Source organism: Antechinus flavipes, chromosome 2 (genome assembly GCF_016432865.1).
Source record: "Antechinus flavipes isolate AdamAnt ecotype Samford, QLD, Australia chromosome 2, AdamAnt_v2, whole genome shotgun sequence".
Taxonomy (NCBI): domain Eukaryota; kingdom Metazoa; phylum Chordata; class Mammalia; order Dasyuromorphia; family Dasyuridae; genus Antechinus; species Antechinus flavipes.
The window spans coordinates 580,573,035-580,586,656 of NC_067399.1; the positions used below are offsets into that span (position 1 = coordinate 580,573,035).

Sequence of the window (13,622 nt, forward strand, 5' to 3'; positions counted from 1 at the left end):
AATATAATTTTGAGGATGGTGAGGCCATTAACGAGAAAAAAAGCTTCTTATGGGAGCTGCATCTTGAGTTGATCCTTGAAGGAAGATAAGGACTCTTAAGAAGCAGAGATAAAGAGGGAGTAAATTCCAGGCAAGCAGGGCAGCCCATGTAAAAAGCATGGAGGTTAAAGATGGAATGTCGAATTCAAAGAAGTATATTAGTTAGACTGGAACATAAGAAGTGCCTAAAGGGGAATAATGTGAAATAGCACACAAGAGATGTTCCTAGACCTCAGGAAACTGGGAGGAGAGGAAGAAATAAAAGTCTTATAAAAGTCCTGAAAATGCTTAATAATTTCCATAAACTATTAATCCAATGATCATTATTTAGTACTTTTCAGTGTATTTTCTATATAACTGTCCTGTGAATTGTGTGCCACAAGTATTATCCCCACTATTCAAATGAGGACCAGTCAAGAGAGTGTGACTAACCCAATGAAACTCATAGGTATGTGTCCCAGCTAGGTCTCAAACCCAGGGCATCTGATGATATGACATTGTAATGCATTTTAATGGCACAAGAATTTTGTGCCCTTTTGAAGCCCTATAAAGTCCAAATTATACTGTTCCTTGCCCACTGTCAATTTCTGCTCTCCATTCTCCAATCTATAAATAGTTGGGAAGGCTCTGAAGACCCCAAACCAGCCCTAGGTTATTAATTTTGTTTGAGCAAAAGCTTCAAAGTGATCAGAATATAAAAGAGCAGGATTAGTTGGAAGGAACTTTCAACTTTGTAGAAATTTGTAGACTTCATTCCTCTCCCAGCTGTCTTCCTGCAATTTTTCCATCCTTACCCACACTCCCACTTTGGAACAGAATAGGACTAGGTTGCCCTGCAGAAGATGGAATAAGGTTTTGGTTCTGTTTGTCCCACAAGTGTCTCAGCATGGCCACCTGAGATATCCTGAACAGTGAGAGTGCAAAGATCTGTGGACACATGCTTTCCACCTCCCAATGTTGTTATCCAAAAGTAAAATGGTACAGTCAAAAATATTGACATACGGGCGAGAACATGCCCTTGAGAAAGAAGTGTGACTCAGTGAGGAGAGAAAAGAGCCAGCATTGTGCATCAGGAGGACAGTCTTGGCTCTTTCCACTCATTCAATCAGAGTGGACACTTACGAAATGTCCTCATCTCTTGTGGTGCTGTAAGGACCAAGAGCTGCTAAAATGTGATTCCCATACTTTAGAGAAGGCAGATAGATGCAAGAGCATTTGCTCTATCTTAATAGTGCCCTGTAATATGTTCGGTTGTTATACTAATGGAGATATAGAGAAGGGAAATAACATGGGGGTAGCAAAAGATCCTAAATCTAACAGTCATTACATCTCATCTCAGCTGTGATTCGAATTTGACTTTGAGAATCACTTCAAATGAAATGAAAATTTTATTAAGTCCTTACTAGTTCTAGGCTAGGAATACAAATACAAAAGTAAAACAATCCCTAACCTAAAATTGGAGGACACAACATACTTAAGGGACTCTAAAAGTCATTTATCTACTTAAAGGTTATTTGACCAGTAAATACCCTTCCAACTCAGAAATTGGGTGGTAGAAAGAAAGGTTACGGAGAGGCAAGTCTCAGCTTTTTGCCTTGGGGAATGTGCCCAGGGGACTTCAAAGTCTGACTTTCTATATGAGCCCCCTCCTCCCTTGCTTGCTAACTCCTCGACAGCGATAAAAGTAGGGGATGTGGGGAAGGAGACAGTATTCTACCATTCAGCCTGACTTTTCTAGCCACTACTAATTCATACGATAGAATTTTGAGCCATACGGGTCCTTGTGGATCGTTTAATCCACCCAGCCTCTGTTCTATAGGCTGGAAAACTGAGGCTCTAAGAAGGGGAAATATCTTGTCTAACGCCAGCTAGCTAGGTAAAGCAGAACTAGATGGCAAATGACAAGGGGATGGAGAGTGTACACAAGTTTAAGATCTTGCTCCTCTCCCAACGACCTCTGCTAAGTCGTGGGCTGGGACACAGGGCTCCAGACCCGTAAGGGCTGTGCTCCTTTTCCCCGGACTAAGTCGGCTCCTGGATCGTTCCAGCCTCGAATCTCTTTGGACCAACTACCTGCGGGACGTGCACTCTCGCATTCGCCCCCCGCAAGTTCAGGAACCGCAGTAACTCGTCATCTCTTTGCCGTTCCTTCCTAAAACCATCGGACCGGCCCTCTGGGCCTCTAGCTCAGGGTTCTGCCGGGAGATTTTGAGTATAGGACGCTCTGGGAGACGGCGATCGATTGAGCCGGTCTGACGGCTTTGCTAGGCGGCTCCTTAGCCTTCGTAGCTGCCGGAGGAGAGCACTGCGCAGGCGCAACGAAGACTGGCAGAGACTTCGGGGCTACAGATGGAGCCGTCCGGGGGGGAGCAAGAGCCGGGGGCCGTCAGGTACCGAGGACGGGAGGGGCCCAGGAAAGGAGACACCCCTCCCTCCTTCCTCCCTCTGCTAGGTCAGGCAGGCTGGGGAAGGGAAGAATGATGAAAGGAAAGGTCCCCAGGGAGAGAGTCCTATAGCCCCACACCAAAGGAATCTGGAGGAGACCACCGAGGGACACTCGTGGGGATATGGACGGGGGAGATGGAGGAACTATGGGGTCACGCGTGGGGTGAGGAGGTTTGTGGGACCCTGCCCAAACCTGGGGGACTGCGTGAGGCGGGGGGGTAGGCAGGGTACAGACCCTTTCTGCCCCGCCCCAGGCTCCTGGACCTGCCGTGGGAGGACGTCCTACTCCCGCACATCCTCAGCCGCGTCCCCCTGCGGCAGCTGCTCCACCTGCAGCGCGTCAGCAAAGCTTTCCAGGCGCTCGTGCAACTGCACCTGGCGCGCCTGCGCAGTTTCGACTCGGCACAGGTGACTCCGCCCCTCCCTGCGGCCTCGGGGCGGGGCCTCGGGGCGGGGCCTGGAGGGGCGGGATGTGCGGGCGGAGGCGGGAAGGAGCACATCCCCTAGTCAGAACCTGGGTTGGGGTGTTGGGAATAAGGGGAGAGGAGGTGGGCGGGCTAGCGATGGAGGCCGGGTGCCCAACCCGGGGCCCAGGTGTGAGCCCCGTGGGCACCTCCCCCAGGTGGGCCCCCAGGTTCCCAGGGCAGCCCTGGGCCGGCTGCTAGGTGACTCGGAGGGGCTCCAAGAGCTGTGTCTGGAGTCGTGCCGTGACTGGCTGTCCGATGAGGACCTGGAGCCGGTGCTGAGCCGGAACCCTGGGCTGCGGCGCGTGGGGCTGGCGGGCTGCGGGCGGCTCAGCCGCAGGGCCCTGGTGACGCTGTCCCTGAGCTGCTCGCAGCTGCGTTGCCTCTCACTTGCCCATTGCGACTGGGTGGATGGCCTGGCACTGCGAGGCCTCGCGGATCGTTGCCCGTGCCTAGAAGCCCTGGACCTCACGGCATGCCGGCAGCTCCGGGATACGGCTGTGGCCTACCTGGCCCAGCGCCGCGGGGCCCAGCTCCGATCCCTCTCCCTGGCAGTCAACGCGAACGTGGGGGACGCCACTGTGCAGGAGCTAGCCCGGTGCTGCCCGCAGCTCGAACACCTGGACCTCACCGGCTGTCTCCGAGTGCGGAGTGACGCCATCAGGTGCTGGGCCCAGGGACTGGGGCTACAAGGTGGGCAACACAGGGAACTTGATAAAGGACCAGGCTAACCACTAGACTGTCCAAAGTAGTGCAAGCCACCTCCCGTCAGGGGGTGTTGCAACAGGTGGAAGGGACCACCCTAGAGGGTACTCTCCTAGCAAGGAGATGGTGCTTTTTGAGGTGAGGCTTGTCTATGGTCATGTTATGAAGAGGCTAGACCTAGTGCAAAGTTCCAGAATAGCTCTACTATCTTTTGAGGGCTCTTAAAAGGAGTCTCTGTCTCTCCCTGGGCCTGTTAAACAGGGGGACTGGGCTTGATGACCCCAAAACCCCTCCTCTCTGTCAGGAGAGGCCACACATCCTGGCCCTCACAGACCCCCTTTACCTGCCCCCCCCCCCCCCTCAGGACCCTGGCAGAGTATTGCCCTCGGCTGCGCTCACTTCGAGTACGTCACTGTCATGATGTGGCTGAGTCTAGCCTGAGTGCCCTGAGGAAACGTGGTGTGGACATTGACGTGGAACCACCCCTGCAGCGGGCCCTGGTCCTGTTACAGGATGTTGTGGGCTTTGCTCCCTTTGTCAACCTGCAAATCTGACCAATCAGTGACAGGTGGAGGATTGGGGATTTGGTGAACACAGCTGGACTGTGGATCTGGAAACAACCTGTGCTGGAGGGCTCCACCTTTGTCTCCTTATCCCTCCCTGGGACCAGAGCCTGGACAGTATCACCATTTTAGAAAGGAGGGGAAAAAGGGAAAAAGAAAGTGTTTGACTGAGCCTGGGGAGAGGGGTAGATAGCTCTCTCTGGGGAAAGATAGAAATAAAAAACTCTACTTGAATCTGACCCAACTCTGCTGCTGTGGGGGAGAGGATATGGAGAACAGGACAATCCCAGTGTGTGTTCCCAGACCTGGGTGGGTTGGGAAGGGTGAGGGAAATCAGATGACAGTCTTGCCAGTTGATGAGAAATAAGAGGCCCATGCTACCACATTCCATGACCACCCCCTTGAAGACAAATAAACAGTTCTCATGCTTCACTCCTGCCACTTTACTCAAATGAAGGAGTTTCAGAAGAGACTTTGAAACTAAGCTTGGCTTGGGAAGAACAAGCTTCATAAACTCCTAGCCAAGAAGACCTTGGTGACAGAACTAACCCAGCCATCTTATTTTGGCTTGTCAGACCATTATCCCCAACTCCTTTAGACTCCCCTGGCCCACAGTCCTCAACTTCCCCAGAGTGGGGATACTCAGTGGAACTTGTACTTCCGGGCTGGTTTGAGGCTGATGTAAGTGGACTTCATCCCTTCAGGTTCTGGCTTCCGAATGTCCTTGTAACGTTCACCCTTGGTACTCACCACTTGATTGTCAATGTATCGGATCAGCTTCTTAGGAGCCTGTTAAGAGTACGGGGAGTGAGCATGAGGCCTTGGCCAGAAAAGGGAGTCCTTGTTATCCCTCATACCCAACCTACTCACCTCCTTGGGGGCCACAGGCCGATGAGTTTTCTGATCTTCTTCGCTGTCCACCATCATATACCTGCCATGATGGAGCCCAGTTTAGTATGCCTCTTCAGACCCCCTAGGGGGAAGGTCAGAGGCACTTGGGGTAAAACCAGGAGTCCCAATGCAGGCCTTCTAAGTGGAAAGATTCTAACTGGCTGCTTAGCTAAGTCCTGTAGGACTACTTTATCCTATATAACCATCTCCCTTTCCCCCCAAACTCACTTTTGTAGAATGAAGGATTTCACTTCTTCCTTCTTGGGAACGCCCTGTAACCTTGACGTGTCCTGGAAGGAAAAGCAAAATGAGACAGCAGATGTGGGCCCATATCTCCATTTATCTGGGGTTTCCTTTGGCATTCCCCACACTCAGCCCTGGTTGGTTCTATATCCATCTCTCCTCATCTATCCCAGTTCTTTGTATCCCTTCCATCTTTGGCCAGAATAAGGAAGGAAGTCTGAAGAACCATTTTTGATGGTCTGTGGCAAATACCTTTGAGTTGCTGCCAAAGGCTTGGGGTTCTGCTTTCTCCTCTACCATGATGTGAACAGCCTCTTCCAGGTCCCCCCGAGCCATGGCCAGTGCTCGCTCTGCCCTCCCCACCGTGCAGGTTGGGAACATTTCCAGTAGCAGTTGTATCCCAGCCTGTAGCTCATCGGTTTCAGACATCTCCTGTAAGACAGGCTCAGGTGATGAGTCCCAGAAGCTGGTCACATAATCTCTCCCCAACATCACATAGACATATAAGCACACGACTCCAAAAGGTGTAAGACTGGGGGCACTTGTTCTATCCACCTACATCCATTACTTAATACCAATGTAGTACATTGTTAACTGTCTATCCATAAGAGCAATAACTCACAATATATGGTAAGTATTACAAGAACAGAAGAGGAATCTGAAGTTAAGAAAGGTGAACTCCCTTGCCCAAGGTCTCACAATCAGTAAATATCACAGATGGGATTTGACTCCAGGTCTTTCTTGGGTCCACATCCCTTTTTAGGCTGCACTTGACTGCCCACTAAAAAGCCACCTTCTCTTTCCACCATTCAGGGTATAACCTCACTGCTTTCTACCCACTCCCATCCATCTCATACCTCAGCCTTTGTGCCTTCTCCCAAGACTGGGGGAGAGGTATGTGCCTGAGACTTTCTTATTTCTTGGGTGCCTTCCTCCAGGCTCTGGAGATGTTCTGGAGAAGTGGGAACATTATCCTCCTGGCTCTTGGGACACACATTTTCTTAAAGGTACAGAGTACACGGTTTTCAATCAGACCCGGGGATGCAGGGCCAAGTTCCAGATAAGTGCTCTAAAACCCATTCCCTTTCCCAATCCAGAACTCACCCTTGTTCCTTGCATCACTCAGGCGGCCTGAGAGGTCGAACATCATTTCACAAACTGTCCCACTGAGAAGGAAGCAGGACCAGGGATGAGAGCCTTTCTGTCCTCCCCTCAGAGCCCCACCCCAGTGAACCTGAAATTATCATCTGATTGTCCTTTCTTTGCCTTCCCAGCCAAGTTCTTCCAATTCTACCCTCTCCCATCCCAAGATAGGTGAGCATGATAGCCCCAGCATGCCCAGGAAAGATCTGGAAAGAAAAGGGCTGAATCAAGGAGGTTACAAGAAAGCCCAGCACACCTAGGGATCTTGGCAAAGCCAGGCACGTAGGCATCCATCATCTCTGCAAAAGCTTCCATGTCAAAGTTCTCATCCGATGCCCCTGGAGAACCCAAGTCCTCCAGGACCCCAGTTATGTAGGAGAAGACAACTTCATCCAAACCACTGTAAGGAATGGAGAGAGAGAGATGGAGGATCAGACAAGAACAACTCCATACTTGCTCCCAGCTCTGGTCCCCAACTCCTGAGACTTGTTCTCTCACCAAATTGAAGGAGCATTTAGATAAGGCTGAATTCATCTCCCCAGTGATTTTGGATGAGGAGAGCTTATGGCTATGTAATCCTTATCCTTGACTCCAAGTTCATTCTGTCACTTTAGGCAGATAATTCACATTGAAGCTCAGTCTATGTATCTTTCCAATGAACTAAAAGGCAAGCATTCTGGTAGAAATTCCACAATACGATTATCCTTCCCTTCAGAGAAGGACTCCTTAGGAGGACCTGGGGAGGTACCCAGAGGGCATGTTAAGCTATCCAGTCCTTTCTCCATTCCCCAAATGCCTTCTCAGAGAGATCACTGCAGAGCTCATAAAAGAAGTGCTAACCACTAGAGAAGTAGTCAAGGAGCCAGCACATACCTGAGATCAGCATCTGGGACATGAGTTTGGGCAAAGCTGATTAGGGTATCTCGAATGATCCTCTCGAGTTCCATTGCTCTCTCCTTTCCTGAAGGGGCAGAGAATATATGAGGCCCTCATTGGTTTTTTCCATCCTTGCTTCTGCTCACAAACCTCACTTGTATTGGGGAACACTGTCAGTCTTTTCCTAAGCCTTTATCATTAAACTGTCTGTCAGTTAGATGACTTTGCCAAATTTTGCTCTCAGAGACTCAGCCCCCCAATCCCTGCTTCCCTATAGACTGAATCCCTGGGTCCATATAAGATCCCTAAAGTTCTCCCACCTTTCTCCTTTTCTTCAGAGATGAATAGTGGGGGAAGCCCAGTCTGTGGGTAAAAGAGGTCTGAGGGACAGTGGGCCCCTCCTCCAGACCAGCCCTCAGAAGGGACCCTTCTGGCTAGAATCCCAGAGGCCCCAGGGTCAAATGCTTCAGAGCTGGTGGAATCCCAGCCCTTTAAAACCCATCTGGCTGAGAGCCTGATCACAAGTGTCCCCATTGTCTGGCCCCCCAGTGGGGGAGAGCTCAGAGTCACAGACCCACCCACAACAGAATCCCAGAGCCACCCACCTGTTCATTCAGACAAAGGGGCTTTTCTAGAAGGCAGAGGATGGGATAGATTGGAAAAGTTATTTCACAATTTCTCTTCTTCACCATAATACCCCTTTACCCATCCCACCAGTCTGGGCCTTTGACTTTTGAATTTCTTCTCTCTCTACTCCAGAGGGATTCCTCAGCTGAGGCCTCAGACTGGGTCTACCATCCTTTATTAAGACTTAGTCCCTAGAGAGAGGCTAAGAGAAGATCATCATGACATCCATGGGTCAACCAATCTATGTCAACTGACTAACAGTCAAACACTAAGGTCACTCAGTCACCACCCTGTTCTCTGGGAGGGGCAATTAACAGTTTTATCAATGGCAAAGTCTTCATGAAAGCACCCCCTATTACACTTGAGTGATCAGCTACAGTTTTCTGAGACAGAAAAAAGAAATCACAGTTCTAGATCCCACAGTCTGGTTGAGGAGACACAATCAATTTCCACGTTATTTGCAGAGCAATGAAAACGTGAGGCAATGAAGTATGGTGGAAAGTGCTAGCTATGGAGTCAAATCCTGCCTGAGACTTATTCCTTCTGAGACCTTGGAAAAATCATTTCTCTGAGCCCCAGTTTCCTTATGCATAAAATGAGAAGGTTGAGCTGGATGACCACTAGGGCCCTGTGTGGTCATGCGATCGTATCTGAGAATCAGTAATCTCGTCAGGATAGTCAAATGACAATAGCTTTTCTTTAAGAGTTGCTCTCAAAAAAAAAAAAAAAAAAAAAAAAAGCAACAACTGCATTTTGGCCAGACTGGGCCTAAACTTGGCTCAGGGGAGGCCTGAAGCTGAGGGGAAGAGTCCTGAGACAACAGATTTTACAGGTGTGAGAACTAGAACATCACAGGAGACTCAGTTGAGTCCCCCCATGTCACAGTTCAGGAAACTGACTCACTGTAGGAAAGGCTGACTGGGACTATGGTGCCACCATGAGATGCTCCTGGGGAAACCAAGGAGCCGAGCTCAGGCCCTGAACAACGAGGTGTCCCCCTGCAAGCTTTCGAAGTACCTAGCCTGAGCCCTCAAAGCTCCTTCTCTTAGCCTCTTCCTCTGGAAGCTCCCAGCAACAAATAAGCAACTTATGCTGTTTCTGAAGAGAAAAATGGTTTTTCTCTTCCCGGCCTCCAAGGCCCTGAAAAATAGCATGGTATCAATGGAAAGAGCACCAGACCAGAGTAAGGAAACCTGGGTTCTAGAAATGCTTCTGTTCTAACTTACTGTGATCTTTGAAAGTTGTTTCTTTTAAAAATAGTAATAACAAAAGGAACTTTATTCCTCCTGGGCCTCAATTTTCTCATCTGTAAAATGAAGAGATTGGAATAAAAACCAGCTCTATTCCCCTCTCTTTTTATTCATTTTTCTGATTGTTTTCTTCAACATTAAAATGGGTTTAGGATGGAAAGACAGGGCCTTACTTGCTGAAGACAGGAGTCAAGATAGAGACACAGAGAGAACGAGAGAGGAAAGGAAAGGTAAAAAGAGAAAAATGAAGACCTAGTGGTTCTCAACTTGTTAGCTAAGAATCTCTTGAAGTTGTGAAGATTTATTGTAAGGAGTCTGTGAATATATAAATAAGCATACAGAATATATAATGTACATGTTTTTCAAGTGTACATCATAGGAATAATAAAGTATAACATTACTCTAAAGTCTTACTGAATTTGTAGCATTTTTTTATCTGTCTTCATAGACTTTTCCAAGGAGATAAAACTATTTATAGTTATGTATGTAGGTACTACAACATTAAAAACGGTTACTTGTATCCTCAAAAGGTTGGAAAGCACTCCACACAGATATGAGCAGTGTGGTGGAGTAAATGAATGATTTGAAGTAGGAGAAACTTAGCCTCAAATGTTGATTTACATATTTATTAGCTGTAAGTTTAGGAATAAATCCCATCAATGTAAGCTTCACTTTTACCTTCTGTAAAAAAAAAAAGGATTAATTATACTGTAATACTTACTTCACAGAGTTGGGAGGATCAAATGTACATAAATTACTAGAGTTATTCTCATAGTCCTGTGAAATTGTCAGCTCTTAGGTTTTCCCCAAATGTCCCAGCAGAGGGCCTAAAAAAGTATTCCTGGGGGAAAAAAAAAGAAAAATAGTTTGCTTAATGTGAATTTTCTTTAAAAATCTATCCCATACACTCCCTCAGATTTTCTCCCTTTTCCTTCTTTCCCAACCAGCCTCTCCTAGAAAGCCTTTCCTGATCATGACAGCTCACACTACTGACCCCCTCACCACATGGGAGCTGATGTGGATCTCCTTGGCCAGAAGAAATTCCCCCGGGGCTAAGCCCCAGCTCCCCTCCCCCACAGCCAACGAGCAAAAGGACTAGAATGGAAAGAGGCCAGGGAGATAAATTAGGAGAGATGGGGATGAGGATGGGGATGGAGACAAGGATAAGGATCCCGATTAGGGTGGAGAGGAGGGGGGAAAAAGAAAAAAGAGGGAGATAATGATTTGTATAAGACTATCATCCAATAAGGGCTAGAATTCACATCGAATTTTAAAGTTTGCAAATTGCTTTATATACATTAGATCCTCACAACCTCACTTTATGAGGCAGGTGCTATTATCACTTCTATTTTACAGGTAAGGAAACTGAGGATAATAGATTTAGTGATGGAGGATGGAGATCGAGAGGAAGATGGAAGTGACCAGGACAATAATAATGATAATAGCAATTTAAGATTCGCATCTTAATTTAAGATGCCCTATACAAGCGTTCTCAGTTGGTCCTCACAATGACCTTATGAGGCAGACGCTATTATCACTTCTATTTTACAGATAAGGAAACTGAGGCTAATGGATTAAGTGATAGGAGGATGGAGGTGACTGGAATAATAATAAAGATAAATAGCAATTTAAGGTTCGAAAATTGCTTTATGCAAGTCATTTCGTTTGATCCTCACAACCACCTTATAAGGCAGGTGCTATTATCACCTCTCTTTTACAGGTAAGGAAACTGAGGCTAATAGATTAAGTGATGGAGGATTGAGGTGACTGGAATAATAATGAGAAAAGCAATTTAAGGTTTACAAACTGCTTTACAAAAGTTATCTCATTAGATCCTCACCTCGTGAGGTTGTAGCTCTTATCACCCCATTTTACAGATGAAGAAACTGAGGCTAAGAGAGATGACGGGCCGGAGAATGGAGGGGAGGGGGCTGGAAATGGGAGCCAGGAGAGGTGGGGATGGGCACAGTTTGGGGGCGGAGGGGTGCAGGGGCAGCGGAGGAAAGAGGCAGGCGACGCGGGCCTGCAGGCCCCAAGACCGCGCTCGCGCAGCGCAGAACGGGGGTCTCGGGCTCGCCGCCCATAGAATTTCGGGTCTCCCCGACCCCGGGCCCAGGCCTGGACTCCCGCCTCCGCTCTCGACGCGGTCTCCGGGTCACTGGGTCGGGTTTGGCCCCGCGGAACAGCGGGAACGAGACAGATTGGGGAAGGAAGGGGGAGGTCACCTGCTTTCCCGGCGCTGGCGCAGGCAGCCGCTCGTCCCGCGCAGCAGCGCAGTTCCCGCGCGCACCACCGAGAGAAGCGCGTCGTGGCCTAGAGCGGCCCCGTGTCGGCCATCTTTGATAAGGGAAGGGGGAGGGGGGCGAATGCAGGGGGAGAGGGCTATCCTGAGTCTGACGTTATGGACTCAGACTTAGCCACCTAGTGCAATCCGTCCAATTGAACGCGGGAAAACTGAGGTTCAGCCAGAGCAACAATGGTCCCCAGAGGTCAACACCCCCATTTGACATAGGGATACTGAGGCCCAAAGAGTAGTTCGATGGCTTAAGGTCACACAGGATGCTGAAAACACGCGAGATTAGAAGCCAGTTTTAAGACTCCAGATCCAGGGCCTGTTCCCTCAGGTCGTCTAGGCTGCCCCCCATCTCTGAGCCTCCGCTCCTCTCCTCTTTGTACTTAAAGTCCTTGGTGCTTGTTTTTCTGTCGTGTCTAACTCTTCGCCGCCCCATTTGGGGCTCCCATGGCAAAGCTGCTGGAGAGGTCCGCCATTTCCTTCTCCAGCTCATTTGACAGATGAGGAAACTGAGGCAGGCCACAGCTAGGAAGCGGGTGAGGCCGTTCCGTACCGGCCGCGCCGCCTCAGTGCCCGAAGGCGCCAAATCAAATCCAATTCCACGGATACCGGTTACTCGGCTGCTGTTTTGTCCCTGGTTCTACATAAGATAAGGAAGCTGGGCCAAAAACCTGGGGTTCGTGTTGATGGGATCTATGGGGTGGGGAGCAGATGACGGCAGGCAGGCACCAAAAGCTGGGGCTCGGTCCGGGGAAGGAGCTTCCTCGAGGGTCTGGGCCAGAGGACGTAGGGAAAGTACTTTATTAATAATGTCTGAATCTAGCATTTGGGGTAGAAATTAACTCAAGCTGACCCCAGGGATCCTCCAAGGAAGCTAGAGATTCGTGCAAGGAATCGGTGGGACTTGCCCAATAGCTTGTGTTTTGGCACCCACTCAAATGTTATTGAATGTTTCTATTATCTCCTGATATTCCTAAGGAACCTAAAAATACCGACTTTGGGGGAAACTGCCTACGTGCAGATCAACCAACTTGTACCCTTGTTTGAACACCTGCAAAGACTAGGAGTAAGGGGTGCCAGCCACACTTATTTCTGGCTCTGTGTCGCTTCACTCTGTTTGCCTCAGTTTCCTTATCTGTAAAATGAGCTAAAGAAGGAAAAGGCAAACTAATGCAGTATCTCTGCTACACAAAGCCCAAATAGCGTAATATATAACTGAAACAACCAAACAAGAACAACAACAAAAAAACCTCTGCCAAAACAACTTTTAAAAAATTCTTTCTAAAAATTTTAAAATGATTTTTGCATCAAGATTGATGCAAAACACGGATGCAATGCACCATAAAAAGAAAATTTGTATTTAACGAGAAGGTGCTTTACACGGTACTTTTTAGGGTTTGTTTTTGGAAAAGTTATTACATTTGGAACTATTCTGAAGCTGTTAATTTAAAAATGTTGCAGGTTTCACACGATCATCCTCCCCCAAAAAACTAGACCCAGAACTTTTTAGATTTTGGTTCTGTTCTCTGCCAACAAGGGGCCCAGAGTCAGATTCTCATCCTCCCTTTCTGTCTTTCCAGGCTTGCTTTCTTTGGGCTATTCTCTCAAAGCCAAATATAGAAAAGGGCAGAAGAAATGCTTGTTTCCTCTTCCCTTCCTCCCTACTGAAAAAGCATCAGTCCTTTCCCCACCTCTAAGGGCTGGGCTCTGAGTGCCTGGTTTCTAAGTCCTTGGGGCACTAAGGGCTGGGCTCAAATTGTAGGCTTCTCAACATTAGCATTTTTGCCAAGGCTGGAGCTGTATGAGTACAAACCTGTTTGAGCGGCTCCTAAAGCTCTGAGGAGGCTAACCTCCCCCACCCCCACCCCCACCCCCCCAGTTAAGGAACAAGGACTGGAGAAAAAAGATGTTTGCCAGAGAAGGTTTGGAGTCTGAGACACTGGTGAGTGTCAAGGTCAGGAAGCTTGCTACAATGACTCAGGGATAGGGTGTTTGGAGTTTCCAGCTCCAGTCGCTATGGCCCCTCACTCTAGTCCCCTGGCTTTATTTCCTCTTTAAGAATCTAGGCTGAACAGCCAAAAAG

The 13,622-nt window shown here is 48.5% G+C and overlaps 2 protein-coding genes across 6 annotated transcripts; one reads left to right on the plus strand and one right to left on the minus strand.

The window, feature by feature from the left end:
- The first annotated feature begins 1,535 nt into the window (after positions 1-1,535).
- Positions 1,536-4,455, plus strand: FBXL15 (F-box and leucine rich repeat protein 15). Of its 3 annotated transcripts, none has more exons than XM_051981308.1 (4): positions 1,536-2,429; positions 2,739-2,892; positions 3,107-3,641; positions 4,018-4,179. In XM_051981308.1, the coding sequence occupies exons 1-4, from the start codon at positions 2,389-2,391 to the stop codon at positions 4,092-4,094; spliced, it is 807 nt and encodes a 268-aa protein (XP_051837268.1). In that variant the 5' UTR covers positions 1,536-2,388; the 3' UTR covers positions 4,095-4,179. The 3 variants fall into 3 exon arrangements, with proteins under 3 accessions (XP_051837268.1, XP_051837265.1, XP_051837266.1); XM_051981305.1 differs by having other exon boundaries at positions 1,558-2,429; positions 3,107-3,612; positions 4,018-4,455; XM_051981306.1 differs by lacking the exon at positions 1,536-2,429 and adding an exon at positions 2,436-2,647 and having other exon boundaries at positions 3,107-3,612; positions 4,018-4,455.
- A 180-nt stretch (positions 4,456-4,635) lies between these two features.
- Positions 4,636-11,602, minus strand: CUEDC2 (CUE domain containing 2). Of its 3 annotated transcripts, none has more exons than XM_051981311.1 (10): positions 11,472-11,602; positions 9,968-10,087; positions 7,367-7,454; positions 6,750-6,893; positions 6,455-6,516; positions 6,208-6,302; positions 5,603-5,782; positions 5,336-5,397; positions 5,087-5,147; positions 4,636-5,005 (listed from the first exon to the last, which is right to left on the minus strand). In XM_051981311.1, exons 3-10 carry the CDS (start codon positions 7,438-7,440, stop codon positions 4,859-4,861), a joined length of 825 nt encoding a protein of 274 aa, XP_051837271.1. In that variant the 5' UTR covers positions 7,441-7,454; positions 9,968-10,087; positions 11,472-11,602; the 3' UTR covers positions 4,636-4,858. The 3 variants fall into 3 exon arrangements, with proteins under 3 accessions (XP_051837271.1, XP_051837269.1, XP_051837270.1); XM_051981309.1 differs by having other exon boundaries at positions 6,208-6,350; positions 11,472-11,601; XM_051981310.1 differs by lacking the exon at positions 11,472-11,602 and adding an exon at positions 11,087-11,448 and having other exon boundaries at positions 6,208-6,350.
- Between the last annotated feature and the right edge of the window lie 2,020 nt (positions 11,603-13,622).

What these genes read in the sequence shown, in the direction of transcription:
- CUEDC2 (XM_051981309.1), bottom strand. Translation starts at nt 7,440, where the DNA reads ATGGAACTCGAGAGGATCATTCGAGATACCCTAATCAGCTTTGCCCAA. An exon ending in CCTTTGGCAGCAACTCAAAG is followed by an intron (nt 5,398 to 5,602) that starts GTATTTGCCACA and finishes TTTTCCTTCCAG; the next exon opens with GACACGTCAAGGTTACAGGG. An exon ending in AAATCCTTCATTCTACAAAA is followed by an intron (nt 5,148 to 5,335) that starts GTGAGTTTGGGG and finishes CCATCATGGCAG; the next exon opens with GTATATGATGGTGGACAGCG.
- FBXL15 (XM_051981305.1), top strand. Translation starts at nt 2,389, where the DNA reads ATGGAGCCGTCCGGGGGGGAGCAAGAGCCGGGGGCCGTCAG. An exon ending in GCAGTTTCGACTCGGCACAG is followed by an intron (nt 2,893 to 3,106) that starts GTGACTCCGCCC and finishes CACCTCCCCCAG; the next exon opens with GTGGGCCCCCAGGTTCCCAG. An exon ending in GTGCGGAGTGACGCCATCAG is followed by an intron (nt 3,613 to 4,017) that starts GTGCTGGGCCCA and finishes CCCCCCCCTCAG; the next exon opens with GACCCTGGCAGAGTATTGCC.